This window comes from Chiloscyllium plagiosum, unplaced genomic scaffold (assembly GCF_037043375.1).
Source record: "Chiloscyllium plagiosum isolate Xiang-an unplaced genomic scaffold, Cpla_swu_hap1 HiC_scaffold_31, whole genome shotgun sequence".
NCBI classification, from domain to species: Eukaryota; Metazoa; Chordata; class Chondrichthyes; order Orectolobiformes; family Hemiscylliidae; genus Chiloscyllium; species Chiloscyllium plagiosum.
This window is the reverse complement of record NW_028270169.1, coordinates 12941659-12962384: the sequence shown is the minus strand read 5'-3', so window position 1 is coordinate 12962384 and position 20726 is coordinate 12941659. Positions and strand designations below refer to the sequence as shown.

At 48.3% G+C, this 20726-nt stretch overlaps 1 protein-coding gene across 1 annotated transcript in view; it reads right to left on the bottom strand.

Annotated features, from left to right (window-relative positions):
* Nucleotides 1-20726, bottom strand: part of nxn (nucleoredoxin) — a 234848-nt gene that overhangs the window by 67086 nt on the left and 147036 nt on the right. The window contains exons 2-3 of the mRNA XM_043718204.2: nucleotides 2698-2815; nucleotides 2422-2555 (exon numbers count right to left, since the gene is read on the bottom strand). Coding sequence (XP_043574139.1) covers nucleotides 2422-2555; nucleotides 2698-2815 — 252 coding nt within the window. The remainder of the gene's footprint in view (nucleotides 1-2421; nucleotides 2556-2697; nucleotides 2816-20726) is intronic.

The window sequence follows — 20726 nt, the reverse complement described above, 5'->3', positions numbered from 1 at the left end:
AAAGAGAGCTCTGGAAGTGTATTTGGCAGTTCGGTTCAGCAAAACAGTGTCGCACGGTTACTAAGGGGTGAAGTGGGGCGTTTGAGTATTACTCGGGAGGACTGTTTCTGAACAGTGTCCCTCTCCCACCCTGCATAAACATCAGCCCATCCCAAAACGCTGGTCTTCATACGTTCGCTTACAACAGGTTCTGTTCCCCCTTCGTCATTCAGTCACCCCCTACATCCTCTCGCAATCCGGTAGAATCTCGATTTTAAGACTCCCCTTCATGTATTCGCAACCCCTTATTGTCTTAACCCTACCCATCCCCATCATCTTCAGCATAACCAACTGCGCTCGCTGGTATTGGCAGGGGCACCTCCAGCTGAAATGAAAACAGAAAATGCTAGAGAAACTCAGCAGCATCTGCGGAGACAGAAATAGAGTTAACATCCCAAGTCCTTTTTGATTCTTCTTCTGAGCTTCAGCTGGTCCAGCCTAACTCTCTGCAATTCCCTTCGTAAATCTCTCCACATCTCTCCCTCCTCCCTTAAGTTGCTCATCAGACCAACTTCTTGCAGCAACATTGTCTTACGCAATTGTCAGAAATGTAGCTTGATAATGCCCTTGTGTAACCCCCTGACCATAGACATAGGAGTAAAAGCAGGCCATTCAGCCCATTGAGGTGAAAGTGAGGACTGCAGACGCTGGAGATTAGAGTCAAGATTAGAGTGGTGCTGGAAAAGCACAGCAGGTCAGGCAGCATCCGAGGAGCAGGAAAATCGACATTTTGGGCAAACACTCTTCATCAGGAATGTCCTTAATCTTGACATTCAGACCACTGATTCTACTCTGCTATTTTGTAGGGTAGGCTTTTTAGATTAGATGAGATTAGATTACCTTATAGTGTGGAAACAGGCCCTTCGGCCCAACAAGTCCACACTGACCCGCCGAAGCGCAAACCACCCAGACCCCTACATTTACCCCTTACCTAACACTACGGACAACTTAGCATGGCCAATTCACCTGACCTGCACATCTTTGGACTGTGGGAGGAAACCGGAGCACCCAGAGGAAACCCACGCAGACACGGGGAGAATGTGCAAACTCCACACAGTTGGTCGCCTGAGGCGGGAATTGAACCCGGGTCTCTGGCGCTGTGAGGCAGCAGTGCTAACCACTGTGCCACTGTGCCGCCCACTAGTTGTAGAATTATAGAGATAAACAGCACGCAAACAGACCCTTTGGTCCAACTTTTCCATGCTGACCAAATATCCCAACCCAACCTTGTCCTACCTGCCAGCACTTGACCCATGTCCCACGAAACCATTCCTATTCATCTACCCATCCAGATATCTTTTAAATGTTGTAATTGTACCAGCCTCCACCACTTCCTCTGGCAGCTCATTCCATACACGCACCACCCTCTGCGTGAAAAAGATGCCCCTTAGGTCCCTGTTAAATTTTTCCCCTCTCACCCTAAACCTATGCCCTCCCCCACCCCAGTGTGGAAACAGGCCATTTGGCCCAACAAGTCCACACCAACCCTCCAAAGAGTATCCCACCCAGACTCATTCCCCTCCCCTATTACTCTACATTGGCCCCTGACTAACATCTCTAGCCTACACATCCCTGAACATTAAGGGCAATTGAGCATGGCCAATTCACCTCACCTGCACATCTTTGGACTGTGGGAGGAAACCCATACAGACATGGGGAGAATGTGCAAACTCCACACAGACAGTCGCCCAAGGTGGGAATCGAACCCATGTCCCTGGTGCTGTGAGGCAGCAGTGCTAACCACTGAGCCACCGTGCCACCCAAGTCTCCTATGCCTCGGAAAAGCTGGTCCGAATGAGACAAAAGGAATGACCCAAAACCTCGAAAGTGAATGGAATATTAGCAGCAGCCTGGGATGGGGCTAGCATTGATCTGATCATCCTGGAATAACACTGGTTTATTGGAGAGGGACGTGCTAGAAACCCTCTCAGACGATCTCTTTGTGCAGATGAGTCTAGGTTTGAAACTGAAGGTCACCACAGCTGATGTGAGAAACGTCCAAGATCTGGACACTGTGAACGGTGACCAGGGAGGAGCCAATGACTGAAGTCGCTGGAATCTGTACAGAAAACACCAAATGCTGGAGATCACAATGGGTCAGGCAGCATCCGTGGAGAGAGAGCAAGCTAATGTTTCCAGTCTAGATTGCTCTTCATCAGAGCTCTCTCTCTCTCTCTCTCTCTCCATGGAAGCTGCCTGACCTGCTCTGATCTCCAGCATTTGCTGTTTTCAGTCAGGAAGGGTGACCAGTCTGGGGACCCCAACCCAAGTCAATGCCTTCAGGAGGAAATGGGAAAAATACAATTGGGAACAGGAATGCGAACCCAGCCATTACTCAAGCACCAGTCCCGTACTACAGGAAATGGCAGATTCCGGCCTTACCCAGTGTGCAGAGAAGTAGACACCAACGTAACTGCCATCCAGCGCAGTGCTGTCCACGACCTGCCCGTTGTTCTTGATCAGTGATCCAGCCATTACCTCACCAAAGGATTTGGAGCCCCACGGAAACTCCGACCCTGCTCGGGTTAACAATCTGGTTAGTGCAGTTACCAAACCGATCGGGGAGCGTGGTACTTGTTGGTGCACCCGCGGCCGGCTGAAACAGTGAGGGTGGGGGGATAGGGGAGGGTGGGTTGGTAACCAGGCTGTCATCCCTACCTAGAGGATCATCCCGGATTATCAGGTGGCCGTTCCTGCTGATGGTCCTTCCCGTGCTGCCCTCTATGAAAATTAGTGACGGAACATTGGTCACTTTATACTTGCTCCACAGCTTTATCTGAAATCGGAGAGCAGAAACAAATAAAACAAAGTCAGAACATTTAAGCTGGTCATGCCTCCTGTCAACCAGCCTACACTGAATATTGGATAGAATTCCTGCCAGCTGCACAATGTGACTGGCTGCTGGGTTTGGAAGAATGGGTGAAGGGGAGCGTTCTGTCTGGATATATCACTACCTGGTATGGTAACTGTACCATTCAAGATCGGAGACAGTTACAGAGAGTGGTGAACTCGGCCTGGACAATCCCAAAGGCCAAGCTCCCATCTACAGAATCCATCTACCAGGCCAACTGTCGAGGAAAGGCCGCCAGCATTCTCAAAGATCCATCCCACCCCAACAATGTTTTTCTACAACCTCTACCATCGGGGAGAAGGTACAGATGCCTGAACACACACACCAGCCGGTTTCACAACAGTTTCTACCCTACTGTTGTTAGAATACTGAATGGACTCACAAACTCTTAACATTCGCCTGGACCTGTGTTTTTGCTTTTGCTAGGAGAAAGTGAGGACTGCAGATGCTGGAGACCAGAGTTGAAAAGTGTGGTGCTGGAAAAGCGCAGCAGACCAGGCAGCATCCGAGGAGCAGGAGAATCGATGTTTCGGGCATAAGCCCTTCTTCAGGAATGAGGCTGGTGTGCCAAGCGGGCAGAGATAAAAGGTAGGGGGAAGGGAATTTGGGGGAGGGACGCTGGGAATACGATAGGTGGAAGGAGGTGAGGGTGAGGGTGATAGGCCGGAGAGGGGGTGGGGGCGGAGAGGTCGGGAAGAAGATTGCAGGTCAAGAGGGCAGTGCTGAATCCGGGGGTTGGGACTGAGATAAGGTGGGGGGAGGGGAAATGAGGAAGCTGGAGAAATCTACATTCATCCCTTGTGGTTGGAGGGTTCCTAGGCAGAAGGTGAGGTGCTCTTCATCCAGGGGTCGTGTGGCCAGGGTCTGGCAATGGAGGAGGCCAAGGACCTGCATGTCATTGGCGGAGTGGGAGGGGGAGTTAAAGTGTTCGGCCACGGGGTGGTTGGGTTGGTTGGAGCGGGTATCCCAGAGGTGTTCCCTGAAACGTTCCGCAAGTAGGCGGCCTGTCTCCCCAATGTAGAGGAGACCACATCGGGTGCAGCGGGTACAGTAAATGATGTGTGTAGAGGTGCAGGTGAATTTGTGACGGATCCATTTGGGCCTTGGAGGGAGGTGAGGGGGCAAGTTTTGCACTTCTTGTGGTTTTGCTTTTGCCGCTGTTTACCTATCATTTACTTATCTCTGCTACTTAACTCTGTGATCTGCCTGTATTGCTCGCAAGACAAAGCTTTTCACTGTGCCTCGGTACACGTGACAATAAATTCAAATCAATTCAATTCAATTCATTTCCTATCCCGGCCTGTTTCCTCCCTGAGGGCAGCAACAATTCAGCTCAGTGGTAATTGTCGTCTGCTGCACTGTTGTTCCACCCTCACATCAAGTTCCCAGTCAGAGCTGAATTCTTCCAGTCTAACTTCCCAAGTTGGAGTTTCATTTCCACAAGGAGGGAGGATCGATGGGTAACATGCCAACAGGTTGTTGGGTACCATGATGCGGGTATCAATTCCCTTATACAGAACCTCCCGAGCCAGTTTAGTCCTGGGGCAGTGAAGGGAGAGAGAAATTAAGCAGGGGTTGTGCAACTAAACATCCCCACTAAACAGCAATAACGAGTCTTTATATGACACAATCAGACATCCCACTGTCATATCTTGGGAAAACTAGAATACAAAGTTTGGAATCAAACCGCTATTAGAGAAGTTGACGGAAAGCTTTGTTAAAGAAGTAGGTTTTTGTGAAATAGCTGCAAGTTCTTTTTTAAAAAGGAGGGACATTAAGTGATTTCAGGGCCACCTCCTAACTGAGAGCTTTTGTTTTCAAAATAAAACTCACTCAGAGAACCCAGGCTGTCCTCCAGACCTTTGGAAAGCTTGGGTTTCCACCAATTTGTCAGTCATTCCGTTTGGCACTAAACCAGCAGGTAAGTAAGAAGGCAACTGAGCCTTCATTCAAAAGTGTAGACGAGTGAATGTGGGTTCGAAGATCTTTTGTAGCTACAGTAAATCAAATTAGACTGCCTGCGTGAATGATCAAGTATTGTCAGGGAAGACAACAAGAGTTCTACATCTTGTGAACCACTTGACGAACAGAATATTGAAGAACTGAGTGAGTCTTTGATACACTTTTCTCAAACGTCCATTTGAATAGGAACACAGATATAGCCCAGAATTTTAAAAAAAGGAAAACTATAAACACATCCAATCGCTTTGCAAGTTAATCTCGAAGACTCAGAAAGCCTCAGGCTCATAGGAACAGGAGTAGGCCATTCAGCCCATCAAGCCTGTGCTGCCATGTAATGAGGCCATGACCTAATTCCATTGACCTACCCTTGGCCCATACCCCTTAATACCCTTGCTTAACACAAAAAAGATGCTAGCTTTAAAATTAACAACTGATCCAGCATCCACTCGCATTTATAGAATTCCAAACATCTACCATGCTTTGTGTGTAGAAGTGCTTCCTAATATCTCTCTTGAACAGGTTGGTCCAAATTCTCATCATATGACCCCAAGTTCTAGAATCCCCAATCAGTGGAAATAGTTTATCTTTATCTACTCTGTCTTTTCCTGTTAATATCTTGAAGACTTTGACCTTAACCTTCTAAGAGAACAGGCCTAATTTATATAATTTCTCCTCATAAATTAACTCCTTAAGTCCAAGGATCATTCTTGGAACCCTATGTTGTACTCCCTCCAAGGCCAATCTTCCTTCTGAAGGAGTGGTACCCAGAACTGCTCACAGTACGCCAATGGGGTCTACCCAAGGTTAACCAGACTCAATTGGATGTAAATGGATGACAGCTGGGAGGTTGCAAGGAGCAAGAGTGCCCCCTTCAGTTTGGGAGTAAAATCTTCAACCATCTGCGATCCCTGTTGCTGGTTGCTATGGGTTACCCCGAGGCTGTCAGTTGTATTTGGTTTTTGTCTTGACATAGTGAACTATGTCTTGACACAATCTTTCTCGTACTGAACCTGCACAGGGTCCGGGGCAGATTCACCAGAACGATACTGGGGCTAAAAGGGTTAAATTATATCAGCAGTTCCAAATCCTCACAGCACATAAGACTAACAAGGCTGCTCTAATGTTAGAAATGTTGGAAGACCTTCTACAGAGTAGATACCCAGGTACAAAAGAATGAAGAGCAGGGGCAGGCCATTCGGCCCCTCAAAGGCTGCTGCAGCATTCAATGGCTGATCAGAGGGTGGCCTCAACTCCACATTCCTGTTTGCCATCCCACAGGACTGATCAAAGACTTGTCTGATTCATCCTGGAAGATGTTCAGTGACGCAGCCCTTGCTGCTCGCTGTGGGAGGGGGCTCTACAGATTAAAGACCCTCAGAGAAAGGAAAAACTCCCCTCCATCTTAAATAGGAGAGCCCCTACCCTAGTTCCAAATACCCTTCACACCTCCTTGTAGCACCTCCTCAGGACCTTGTATTTTCCGTTCCTCTATACTGTGAAGAGTTTAGGGATGACCAGCACAATCTTTCCCTAAAAGACACTCTCTTCATCACTGGAACCAGTGAATACAGAGAAACAAGTTCCTGGGGTGGGGCATCGTAAAACAAGGATGCGCATTCCCATTGAATTAGTGCTGGGTCATTTACAAGTAGGGTAGCACAGTGGCTCAGTGGTTAGCACTGCTGCCTCACAGTGTCAGGGACCTGGATTCGATTCCAGCCTCAGGTGACTGTCTGTGTGGAGTTTGCACGTTCTCCCCGTATCTCCGTGGGTTTCCCCCGGGTGCTCTGGTTTCCTCCCACAATCCAAGGTTTTGCAGGTTAGGTGAATTGGCCATGCTAAATTGCCTATAGTGTCCAGGAATGTGTAGGTTAGGTGTGTTAGCCATGGGAGATGCAGGGCTATAGAGGAGGGGTGTGGGTCTTGGAGGAATGCTCTTTGGAAGGTCAGTGGGGGCTGAATGACCAGCTTCCTTAGTGTAGGGATTCTATGGAGTGATCTCAGGAAACATGCTTTCTATGTGAAGTGCAGGAGAGACCTAGAACTCCCTCCCCAAAATGATTGTGGTGTGGGAGGGGGGTTTCCAATGAGTGATTTAACCCTGCGGCAGGCAGACTATTTTGTAGGAACATAGAAAATAGGAGGAGGAGGAGGCCATTCAGCCCTTTCAGTCTGCTGTGCTATTCAATATGATCACAGCTGATCATCCAACTCAGTCCCCCAATCCTGCTGTCTTCCCCCATACCCTTTGGTCACTTTAGCTCCAATAACTATATCTGTCTCCTTCTTGAAAGCATTTAATGTTTTGGCCTCAACATTTTTTCTTTGGTTGTTAATTCTACAGGCTCCCCACTCTCTGGGTGAAGATATTTAGAGTCATAGAGATGCACAGCACGGAAACAGACCCTTCGGTCCAACATGTCTATACCGACCAGATATCCCAACCTAATCTAGTCCCTCTCCACATCTCAGTCTTAAAAGGTAGATCCCATATCCTTAAACTGTGACCCCTGGTTAGGGCCCAGGTAATAAGTGATCGTGAACAGACATGAAGGTAACAGAATGGGGACAGAGCGAGAATATGGCTTTGAGATAGAGGATCAGCCATGATCGTAGACAATGGTGGAGCAGGCTCAAAGGGCTGAATGGCCTTCTCTTGTTGCTAGTTCTCATAAAATCCAAAGGCTGGATTTCCTGGTTCCTATGTTTGGAATTCTGAAAGAGATGAGAAAGTGCATTGGAAAGTAAAGAGAGTGCAGGTTCATAACTCCTTGAAAGTGGAGTCGCAGGTAGATAGGATAGTGAAGGAGGCGTTTGGTATGTTTTCCTTTATTGGTCAGAGTATTGAGTACAGGAGTTGGGAGGTCATGTTGTGGCTGTACAGGACATTGGTTAGGCCACTGTTGGAATATTGTGTGCAATTCTGGTCTCCTTCCTATCAGATAGATGTTGTGAAACTTGAAAGGGTTCAGAAAAGATTTACAAGGATGTTGGCAGGATTGGAGCTATAGGGAGAGGTTGAATAGGCTGGGGCTGTTTACCTGGAGCGTTGGAGGCTGAGGGATGACCTTATAGAGGTTTATAAAACCACGAGGGGCATGGATAGGGTAAATAGGCAAAATCTTTTCCCTGGGTTGGGGGAGTCCAGAACTAGAGGGCATAGGTTGAAAGTGAGAGGGGAAAGATATAAAAGAGACTTAAATGGCAACTTTTTCACGCAGAGGGTGGTATGTGTATGGAATGAGCTGCCAGAGGAAGTGATGGAGGCTGGTACAATTGCAACATTTAAGAGGCATCTGGGTGGGTACATAAATAGGAAGGGTTTGGAGGGATATGGGCTGGGTGCTGGCAGGTGGGACTAGATTGGGTTGAGATATCTGGTTGGCGTGGACGATTGGGACCAATGGGTCTGCTTCTGTGCTGTACATCTCCATGACTCTATGAGTCTATGTCAGGCTCAGTATTCACCCATGCGCTGGCAAACAAAACTCTCTCTCTCAGCTGTTAACGGAGCAGAGGTAAATGTGAAGCAAATTCTGGCAGAGATTGCCTTAGCCAGGGCGAGTGCTGTTACAATGTAAGTCTGTACAGATGCGTTCCTGACAGTTTAATTGCCCACTGTAGCTCTGAACCAGCCCTGCAGCAGATGGCAGAGTGGAAATGCCACATGTCAACTGAGCTATGTTAGTCTTCCATTTGCCTCACCTCGTCCCAATCTGGTGTCCGATGATGGGGCATTAAGGGTGCGATTTTTATATTGGGTGCAGAGACTTAAAAACAAACCTGCACAACTTTAACTTCGTTCACCGTCTGGTTAAGCCCCACGATTAAGCGCTCTGCAAATGAGGAAACTTGCAATCAAAAAAAATCCATCTGGGCCCTCACGCTATCCAGAAATCACTGACAGATGTGTGAATTCTTCATTCCCCAGAGAAGGCTTTTAAAGTTTTAAATGAGACAAACTTCCTAAACCCTTCGATACGCAGCATGAGAGAGATTGCCGCAGGCAATTCACGCGTGCACTACATTTCCTATTTATTAAAGGAGGTCTTCGAATCTCACCTTAATGCAGTGAGAAAATCCTTACATGGGCTAAGTAAAAACACACTCTAATTTCCTTCCTTCCTCTGCAGTCTCCCCCCTCCTGCCCAGCCCCCCCACAACCTTTTAATTGCAAAGTTTACAAGAATTTATACATTTGCAGGTCAGGGCAGGACACAGTGGAATTCATTCTGGTGTCTGGCTTGACAGACCAGGGGGAAGGGCTGGTTGGCAGCGACTGGGGGCTATTTCTCATCGGAAGGCCCCAATTTGACCTCTGGTGTGGGAGGAAGAGACGAGCTGGGCCCGCAGAGATATGAATGGACAGTAAGGCATTGGATGTCTCGCTCAGGATGTTGAGCTTTCCAGCCTCAATGTGGAACCTGCAGCAAGAGGCACATCCTCCTCAGGCAAGTTTTTCCAATCGAGGGCTGGTCAGGAGCCGGAGGTCAGTAGTAAGTAGGGGTCTCGGTTTTGTCGGGAGCAGTGGCCATTTCTGCAAAAGGACTCTAATCAATGTTTGTTTAGATGCACCATAGAAGGCATTCTATTTGGATGCTTCACAGCCAGGTATGTCAACTGCTCTGCCCAGGATCTTAAGAAACTACAGAGAATTGTGAACACAGCCTGATCCATCACCCAAGCCAACCTGTCACCCACTGACTCCATCTACCTTCCTCGGGAAGGCAGCCAATATCACCAAAGGCCCCCTCCCACCCCGGTTATAATGTCCTCCAAACTCTTCCATCGGTCATAAGATACAGAAGCTTAAACACACGTACCAACAGGTTCAACAACAGCTTCATTCTGACTTCTGAATGGATCTCTCTAATTTTAAGTTTAATGTTGATCTCGCTTTCTGTCCACCTTCTCTGCAGTTGTAACATTGTATTGCTCGCTCTGTTCTATTACCTTAATGCATCTTGTATGTATGATCTTCCTGTACTGCACACAAAACAAAATGTTTCACTATACCTAGGTACATGTAACAATAGTAAATCAAAAGTGAACCGGCTAATCCAGGATGCTGGGCATGCTCACTGACCACATCACTGAATTATTACAGGGAGGCCATTTGGCCCATGTAACTGTACCTGCTCTTCAAACAAGCATCAATACCTCATGCCAATCCCCTGTTCCCCCCCTATACTCTTGTATATTGTTTCTGCCCACACAGTTACCTGACACCGTCTCAAATGCCTCAGTTCGAATCTGCGCCCATTACACTTCCAGACGTGAAGGGTAAAGTCACCATAGTTGAGTCGCATCAGAGAGAGAGAGAGATGACAGATTTAGCCTGAGGGTCAGTACACTTCAGGGGAGAGGAGAGATCAAGAAGGAGAATCTATCATGGTAATCTCAGCCAGGGCAGGAATCGAATCCATGCTGCTAATAGCATTCAACACTGCAAACCATCCGTCCAGCCAACTGAGCTAATCTCTACCTGAAGAATACATTATAGATGGCATCTCCTAACATTCACTTTTAATGAGGTTAAGTTAAACCCAACTTTGCTCATAAGTACAAATACAGAAACATCTACAAATGTTCAAATGTTTACAAATTTACAAGTAACTGCACAAAATGACTCACGTTCAAAGCAAAGCTGGAGCACATAAAGTCTCAAGTGGAATGTATCAGGAAATGGACTTGCCTAAATAGTCTCCAATTCACAGCAACCTGCCTCGAGAACGCAAGCTCCATTTTCCTTTGAGAGATTTCTGGCAGTAAAATAACTGTCTGGATCTTCTATATTATTTTCTCGTGCAGCTACAATGCCCACAACTGAGCGGCCAATACGTTTTGGGCCTACCTCGCCCTGACACATCCTCACAGCCTCCTGTGGAAATTCGGCAGCACAGGTATTTGTTCAAGGGATATGGGCACTGCAGGCACGTGTTGGCCATCCCTCACTGCCTTTACTGAGCAGCTTCTGCATTGGGTTCATGCTGGTTGGTGAGGTGATGGGGTAGCATTCATGGTGATGAATAATAATCCACAGGTCCAGGCTAATGTGCAAAAGTGGATCTTGTGGTGCAGTGGTCGGGTCCCTACCCTCTGGCCAGGAGGTCCAGGTCGCGACAGACCTCAGCATATGACAGGTGCGTTGTAAACAGGTTGGATTTGCCAATTCCCAAATCTCCACAACAACGTTATGTTTTATCATTGGAGAGGGCGGGGCTGTTTGCCTGAAGGTTAAAGTCTTTGAAGGGGCCACAAAGGCTCCATTTCATTCTGACCAGTGCAGGAAAATGAGGTCCTGTCTCATGATTTGAGGATGGCATTTTCAGGATTGCAACTCTCTGTCATGGTCTTTATGATGCTTGGCTTCTCTTTGCATTCTCTTGTGGACATAGGTGTTGCTGCCCAGTCAGCATGTATTGCCCGTTCCTGTTTGCCCTCTAGACGGTGGTAGTGAGCTGCCTTCTTGAACCGCTGCAGTCCTTGTGTTGTAGGTAGACCCTTGGAGAGAGAATTCCCAGGTACAGACCCAGCGGCAGTGATGTAATGGCACTTTATTTCCAAGGCAGGATGGGTGCAAATGGAATACACTACTGCTACTGAGTGTGGGTGGTGGAGGGAGTGGATGTTTGTGGATGTGGTGCCAAGCAAGTGGGCTGCTTTGTCCTGGATGTTTCTTGAGTGCTGTTGGAGGTGCACCCATCCAGGCAAGTGGGGAGTATTCCATCACACTCCCGATTTGTGCCTTGTAGATGGTGGGCATGCTTTGGGGAGTCAGGAGGTGAGTGACTTGCTGCAGTATTCCTAGCCTTGGACCTGCTCTTGTTATCACTGCATTTATGTGGTGAGTCCAGCTGAATTTCTGGTCAATGGCCAACCTCAGGATGTGGATGTTGGAGGATTTGGTGACAGTAACACCACTGAATGTCAAGGGGCGGTGATTACACTGTCTCTTATTGGAGATGGTCATTGCCTGGTATTTGTGTGGCGTGAATGTCACTTTCCACTTGAAGGGAAGATCTGCAGATCTTTTGGCACCTGGTGCCGTGTGAGAATGGGCACCATGATTGGGTGGCGAATGGAGAGTGTATGGGAGTGGGGTGGTTGAGAGGCTGGAGGTCTTGTATGGTTTCCAATCCCACGGTGAGTGCCAATGGGCAGTCTTTGCCAACAGTTCCAGGAAGTCCTTGCTGGCAACTGTAATTCCCAACACACCCAGATCTGGAGCGAAAACGCATTAAGAAATTTCAAATCCATCTGGTATAAAGCTGACAGTTAAAAATGGCCAACCCTCTGGAACAGAGAATCTTAAAGATGATTCCGTCTGCTGAGAGGATGGAGCCCAGTCAGCAGCCCAAGACTGATGGAAGGTCAAGGCTCTGCTGGCGAGGGGAGGTGATGACCTAGTGGTGTTAGCGCTAGACTATTAGTCCAGACACCCTAGTAATGTTGTTGGGATGCAGGTTCAAATCCTGTGGAATTTGAACTCCATAAATTGTTATTGACTAAGGATTGCAAATTAGGAACTTAATGATTGTTGCAAACTCATATCTGGTTCATTTATCCCCATTAGGGAAGGAAGCTCCTACCTGGTCTGGCCTACCTGTGACTCCAGACCCACAGAAATGTCCTCTGGGCAATTAGGGATGGACAATAAATACCAGCCTGGCCTGCAAAGGCTGCATCCTGTTAAAGAAAAATGTTCCCATGATGACTGACAACTTCAAACACCACAGTGAGGCCTGGTTTTGAGCCAAGGTCTGTCCAAATACAGAAAGGTTGTTGAACAATTTGCTTCATCCTTCAGGCAACGGGTGTTTCTGAACTACAGTTGGAAGGGAAAGAGGCAACAAAATAATTAATCCCACGGAAAATCATTTTCTCTCAGGAAGTAGTGCTCGAAGGAACAACACCACCACTCCACCCTAAAGGCCTAATGTGTTTGGAAGAATCCTGAGAGTCCAGATGCAGCCCACATTGCTGCAGTTACTAACACAGTTCACTATCTGCAAGTCTCAGGTAGGCAACTCCGTGGGTACCAACCCCTTCCTTGTTGAACAAACTCCTTTGAAAACCTGTGCGCACTGCACTGGGGAGTGGGCACTGAAAGAAAAGGACTGTTCACATAAACTGAGAACCATTTCTTCTTGCTGCCACTAATCGCACCCCCCGCTCCCCCCGAGCAAGAGGATGGAAAGCAGATGTGCTTGAGAATGGGACCCCACTCTGCCAGATTTAACCCTTTCACTGCCGCTACGAGGAGCAGAAGTGGGTTATTTAGTCCATCGAGTCTGCTCAGCCAGTCAATGAGACCATGGCTGATTCCATAATCTGTGGTTCCTGCCGTTTCCCCATAACTTTTGATTCCCTTACTGATTAAAAATATACCTCTGTCTTGAGTACAGGTCATGACCCAATCTTGACAGCCCTCTGTGGTAATTAATTCCACAGATTCCTTCCCCTCGGAGAGGAGAAATTCCTCCTCATCTCTGACTCTTTACTCTGAGATGATGCTCTCTGGTCATAGACTTGCCCACAAGGGGAAACAACCTCACCACAGCTACCCTGTGAAGATCTCGAGGTATCTTGTGTGTTTCAATATGGTCGCCCCTCATTCTTCAATATGCCAACAAATACAGGTCCAACATACTCAACCTCGCCTTATTAAGTCAGTCCTCCATACCGGATATCACTGTACTGTCTCCAATGGCAGAATATATTTCCTTATAAAGGGCTCAAAACAGCATTCCTACTTCAACAGACTAGTATCTTACATAGTTTTAGCAAAATCTCTCCGCTTTTACACACCATTGCCCTTGAAATGAAGGTCAGCATTAAATTTGCCTTCCCCCATGACCTGCTGAACTTGGACGCTAGCTTTCTGCGATTCATGGTTGAGTACTGGCAACTCCCTCTGTGCTGTAGGCAGTAAGGATTGCAGATGGTGGAAGCCACAGTCAACAGATGTGAAGCTGGATAAAGCACAGCAGGCAGAACTGGGTACTGCAGGTGCTGGATATTACAGTCAGGATTAGAGTGGTGCTGGAAAAGCACAGCAGGTCAGGCAGCATCTGAGGAGCTGGAAAATCGACGTTTTGAGCAAAAGCCCTTCATCAGGAACTGACTTTAATCTCCAGCGTCTGCAGTATCCACTTCTGCCTAAAGCACAGCAGGTCAGGCAGCATCCATAGAGTGAAAGGTTTCAGTCCCCAGAACACTAGCTGGGTCTCTGGATTCATTCATTCCTTCATTGGCGGCCCCTCGCAGAAGAGGATAACTCTCTTCCACTCTCAGGGTGAGTCTGTAGGTGGCTGGACAGACCGATGGGGCTCCCACAGGCTCGGTTACACTTGGTGGTGGTCGTAAGAAGGGAATGGCTGAGGCGTTAGTGTGGCAGTGCGTTTCTTACGTTGTTTCCATCCGGCTTCCAATTTTTTCCAACGACAAGTCTCAAGGTGCTTGACACCTTCCCGGATGCTCCTCCTCCACTTTGCACAATCTCGGGCCAGTGATTCCCAGGTGTCAGTGGGGATGCTGCACTTCACCCAGTGAGGCCTTGAGGGTATCCCTGAGGCACTTCCTCTTTCCACCTGGGCCGCCCCCCCGCCCCCCCCCCCGCTCTCTGGGAGTAGAGCACCTACCTGGGGAGTGTCGTATCGATCATGGGGACGGCATGCTTAGCCCATCGCAGCCGAAAAAAGGCAGGGCCAGTGCCTCGATGCTGGGGGAGGTTGGCCTGGTCGAGGACACTGATGTTGGTGCATCTGCTTTCCCAGTGGATTCACAGGGTCTTGCACTGGTTGCGTTGGTGGGACTGCTCCAGCACCTTGCTGTAGACAGCCAGAGCTGTATAGGATTAACATTCCAGTGACAAGGAGAGGCAGAGTGGCTCAGTGGTTAGCACTGCTGCCTCAAAGCGCCAGGGACCTGGGTTCGATTCCAGCCTCAGGCGACTGTCTGTGTGGAGTTTGCACACTCTCCCTGAATCTGCGTGGGTTTCCTCCGGGTGCTCCGGTTTCCTCACCCAATCCAAAGATGTGTTGGTTAGGTGAATTGGCCATGGGAAATTGCCCCATAGTGTTCAGGGATGTGGAGGTTAGGTGCATTAGTCAGGGGTAAATATGGGATAATAAGGTAGGGGAATGGGTCTGGGTGGGTTACTCTTCAGAGGGTCAGTGTGGACTTGTTGGGCCGAAGGGCCCATTTCCACACTATCGGGATTCTATGATTATACCAGTAGGCTGTCACTTTCCCCCTTGGTGGTGGGTGATGTAGAGAAGGGTGAGAAAACCAGAGGGAGGGCTGAAGAGGAGAAGGAGCATGGGAAGGGGGGGGTGGGGAAGGCAAAGGAGGAGAACACACAAGGGAAAACAGGAGCAATAAAGAGAACGCTGAAGCAGCCATCTCAAAGGCTTGTACCACTGACTTCTCACCCCTTTTAACTTTTGACCCCATTCCTCTTTCATCCTCAATCTGCCCCAAGAGGATTTAAATTGAGGATGGCATATCCTTAGGCAGCTGCCAAGGGTCCTCATTGTGATCACTGGCAAATTCACGGGTGTATATTTATTAATGTCAGGCTGCAAGTGGCAGCTGTCAGCTTGTTAAATCCCTTGGCTCAAATCTGCAGGGACTTGGAATTGATGAATTTACCACATTTACACGTTACATTAAGTAACTCCATTTACCAATGTCACAACAGCAGGTTCTAAGAGATGGAGACACACTTGTCCAAAATACAGACTCAATACAATTACAATGAACTCCCCTCACAGAAAGATTTTCTGATGCATGCTCTTATCCTAATTAGCATCCATGACAAGCTGTTAGACAGGAAACTGCAGCCTATTAAACTGTCAAACCACCTGAATTAGTATAAAACGACAGAAAAGCAAAGTACTGCAGGTGGTGGAAATTTCTGAAGGCGCATTTGTTATGTCAGTCAGTTGCTTCTTTCAGTTAAGAGACTTCCTGTGCTTGAAGGGGCCACCAGGTCACTGAAGCACATACTTTGGCCAGTTCTCTGTAACTTGTTCTTTCCTGGAACAGGTCACTACAGCCTGATGCCAGAGACTTCATCCTGATGAGCCCCATTCCACATCAAGGAATGGCCAATCAGGAGCCTCCCCTGCAATTACTGCCTGCTATTGGTTCATTGGAAGGATGTGCCGGCCAATAGTCTGGACTCACTGCGAATCCCCCTTTACGGAGCGCTCAGGACAGAAACGGTCATACAGTCAGCTGCAGACACTCAGAGATCTAGAACTGCACAAGCTGCTGAATGTGAATCCACTGCAATGTAGAAAATAGGAAATACAGGCCATTCAGCCCTTTGAGCCTGCTCCGTCATTCAATATGACCACGGCTGATCATTCAGTCAATGCCCTGTTCCTGATTTCTCCCCATACCCTTTGATCTCTTTCGTTCTAAGAACTATTTCTGACACTTTCTTTAAAACATTCAATGTTTGGTCTTAACTATGGGGTGGCACGGTGGCTAGCACTGCTGCCTCACAGCGCCAGGGAGCCAGGTTCAATTCCAGCCTTGTCCGACTGTCTGTGTGGAGTTTGCACATTCTCCTCGTGTCTGCATGGGTTTCCTCTGGGTGCTCCGGTTTCCTCCCACAGTCCACGGATGTGCAGGTTGGGTGAATTGGCCATGCTAAATTGTCTGTCGTGTTCAGGGGCATGTTGATTAGGTGCTTTAGTCAGGACTAAATGTAGAGTAATAGGGTAGGGGAATGTGCCTGAGTGGGTTACTTTGCGGAGGATCAGTATGGACTTGTTGGGTCGAAGGGCCTGGTTCCACACTGTAGGGATATCCTATGATAACCACTTTCTGTGGCACAGAATTCCACAGGCTGCCCACCCTCTGAGTGAAGACATTCCTCCTCATCTCAGTCTTAAATGGCCCACACTATATCCTCAGACTGTAGCCCCTGGTTCTGAACTCTCCAGTCATCGGGAACATTCTCACAAAAGGCAGTCATGACAGCTGCAAAATAAGCAATGCCATTTCCGAAACACACAACCTTCCTTAACCATCAAGGGCAGGAGTGGGTCTTGAATCCAGAGCTGCAAGCTCAGAGGCTGGGACACTGACATAAGCCTTCCATTGCTTCCTTGCTCCTGTGTTAAAAATGGTGCGTCAGAGGCCCCGATAGCAGTGGCATCAAGGTGATTTCCACAAATAGTGACCAACTTGTGGGAACAGTGTAGGTAAAGACCAGAGAGAAGTCACACGCAGCTCGTTTTACACAGCAGTCCAGGCATCGAGACAAAAGCTTGCTGCACTCTGGGAGTAAATATTTGGCACAATTCCCACCGATAGTTCAGAATATGCCAGGTTGGAAATCCAGTGCAGTCAATCCCAGGGAGAGGATGCTATATATCTGGCTCAGAATTGGTTGGCATTCAGTAGGATAGCTGTGTTCACTATTGGGGCTCTTGTGGTGCAGTCCCAAACTCTGAACCAAGTTCAAGTCCCAGCTCCTCCTGAGGTGTACAACCTCGTCTCCAAACAGAAACAATCTGGTTACCTGGAAGTGGAAATGATCAAGTTCACAGAACCCCTACAGCGTGGAGGCAGGCTATTCGGCCCATTGCGTCCACACCGAACCTCCGACAGCATCCCATCCACACCCACATTCCCCTACCCTATCCCCGTAACCCTGCATTTCCTATGGCTCATCCATCTCGTCTACGAGAAAGTGAGGACTGCAGGTGCTGGAGACCAGAGTCGAGAGTGTGGTGCTGGAAAAACACAGCCGGTCAGACAGCATCTGAGGAGCAGGAGAGTCAACATTTCAAGCATAAACTCTTCATTAGGAATGGAGAGGGAAGAAGGGGCCTGAGAGATAAATGGGAGGGGCTGCGGGAAAGTAGCTGGAAATGTGATAGGTAGATGGGAGTGAGTGATGGTGATAGGTCGGAGCAGAGGGTGGAGTGGATAGGTGGGATGGAAGATGGACAGGTAGGGTGATGTGGAGATGGAGGAGGGGAGATCAGGAAACTGGTGAAATTGACATTGATCCTGTGTGGTCCCGACTGGTGTGCTTTTCCAGCACCACACTTATTGAATCTCATCCACCTAGACTGCATACTATGGGCAATTTCCCATGGCCAATCCATCTAATCTGCACATCTTTGGACTGTGGGAGGAAACCGGGGCACCCGCTGGAAACCCACGCAGACACGGGGAGAATGTGCAAACTCCACACAGACAGTCACCCGAGGCTGGAATTGAACCCAGGTCCCTGGCGCTGTGAGGCAGCAGTGCTAACCACTGAGCCACCATGCCATCCCTTATCAAGTTAATCTACCATGAACCTTTGTTCTCTGAGGGAAGAGAGTGGAGGTCCAAAAACAGTGGGCACCTAACAGAGCTGACTTCCCTTTCCTTTACCATGCACTGGTGTCACAGTCAGCTTGGGGAGCTAGCTGTAGTGTTGTTTTGAGCTAAGGTGCCTCTGAACTGGAATAGTCATGTTACCGTGCCAATGTGCTGAAGGAATGGAAAGCCTCCGAGTTCCACACAGACATAAGAAACAGGAGTAGGAGTTGATCCAAAGCCCATTCAAGACTGTGCCTGAATTTCTGCATCAAATCCAGCTTAATCCCACCATCTACCCCCGACTCCAGCTTTTCCCATATTTTTTGTTTTATTCATATAGGTGTCGCTGGTTGGCCCAGCCTTTATTGCCCGTCCTTAGTTGCCCCTTGAGAAGGTGGGGATGAGTTACCCTCTTGAACCGCTGTGGTCCACCTGCTGTGGGTAGACCCACAATGCCCTTAGGGAGGGAATTCCAGAATCTCCCTCAATTCCCTCAGCACCTAACTATCTAACCACCACAGCCAAAAGGTGTGGCGCTGGAAAAGCACAGCTGGTCAGGCAGCATCCGAGGAGGAGGAGAGTCGACGTTTCGAGCATAAGCTCTTCATCAGGAATATCTAACCAACGCAATCTGTAATGGACTCAAAGTCTGAGCATCCACAGTCCTCTGGGTAGAAAATTCCGGTGATGCATTACCTTCTGGGTGAAGATGTTTCTCCTCATCAGGATTCTAAAATGGCAGCTGGCTGGCTGGGAGCCAAGATGGCTACTGGATGGGAACCTATGGAGCCCAGTCAGACATGTGGGAGCCCTTATAGAAAGTCTGTAATGTCTGTCTTTTTAGCTTTATTTCTTATTTTCCTGGCGTACACTATCTATATCATAAAGCAGTGTAACCCTTTTTCTTTATTTTCTCTATTTTTTATATCTAGTTACTTTGTACCTAAGATGGCATGTGTGTTGGCGATATTGTAGACACTTCACTGTACTCCTGTAATTTTGTAATTCAAGCACACGTGACAATAAATCTAGTTCTAAAGTTCCACGTTCTCACTTCCCCACTGTGGCCCTAATTCTAGACTTTACAGCCAATGGTGACACTTCTCTCAGTATCTTAGAGTCATAGAGTCATAGAGATGTACAGCATGGAAACAGACCCTTTGGTCCAACCCGTCCACGCCGACCAGATATCCCAACCCAATATAGTCCCACCTGCCAGCACCCGGCCCATATCCCTCCAAACCCTCTCTTTTCATATATCCATCCAGATGCCTCTTAAATGTTGCATTAGTACCAGCCTCCACCACTTCCTCTGGCAGTTCATTCCATACCCGTACCACCCTCTGTGTGAAAAAGTTGCCCCTTAGTTCTCTTTTATATCTTTCCCCTCTCACCCTAAACCTATGCCCTCTAGTTTTGGACTCCCCCACACCAGGGAAAAGACTTTGTCTATTTACCCTATCCATGCCCCTCATAACTTTGTAAACCTCTATAAGGTCACCCCTTCAGCCTCCGACGCTCCAGCCCCAGCCTGTTCAGCCTCTCCCTGTAGCTCAAATCCTCCAACCTTGGCATTACTCTGCCAGACTTTCAAAACTTGCAGTCTGAAAGATCCACTCAAAACACACGTGTCTTCCTGGTCACAGGGCTAAAGAGTTATCGTCAGATTTGTTTGGGAGTTGTCACAGGTTCTGCACTAGTTGTTCACTAACAGCAACCTGAAGCTGGCTACAGGAATGGCTGGAGAGGGTGCGCACTGTGGATTTTGTCTGATGGGCCTTTGTAGTCCATGCTGTGAGCCAGAATGAATGGGACCCTTCCCGTCAAGTGAGGTGGGAGTAGGAACCAGGGCAAGTTGAGACTGAGCCAACATGCTTCAGAAAATGCAGATGTCATTCCGCGACATCAACAACTCGCATTGGTGTAGCGCTCTTAGTGTCCCGTCCCTTCAGGTCATCTCTCCCGTCGAGGCATCATCTGATCAAAAAGAAACACTCAGCCAAAGGAGGTGATATGAGGGAGAGATGACCTGAAGCTTGGTCAACAAGAACTAGCTTTTGAGGGGCATCTTAAAGGAGGGAAGATGGGGAGAGGCAGCGAGGGTGGGTTACTCTCCGGTGGACTTGTTGGGCTGAAGGGCCTGTTTCCACACTGCAGGGATTCTATGATCACGAAGGGAATTTGGAGTTCATTCTACTGAAGCGCGTGCTTCACTCTAATATGTGATGACTCAGCACTAACAAGATACCTCTGGAAACAATCATACGAGTGATCAATGTGATACACATTTTCCCTGGTTCCCAAGCGAGTTCAATGGAACACAAGGTTTCAGTTCAAACCTGTCACTGGCTGTGCCTCGTAGCCTCACACCTCCATAACTCATCGCAAGAGCAAGGGGAACACATGCAAGGAATTCAGGATGATAGAGGCCCAAAAGAGGCCCTTCAGCCCATTGAGTCTGTACGGCCAATAATACACTAAATCTGCTCAAGTCCCACTTTTCCAATACCTGGCCCTTACCCCTGATTTTATGACACCT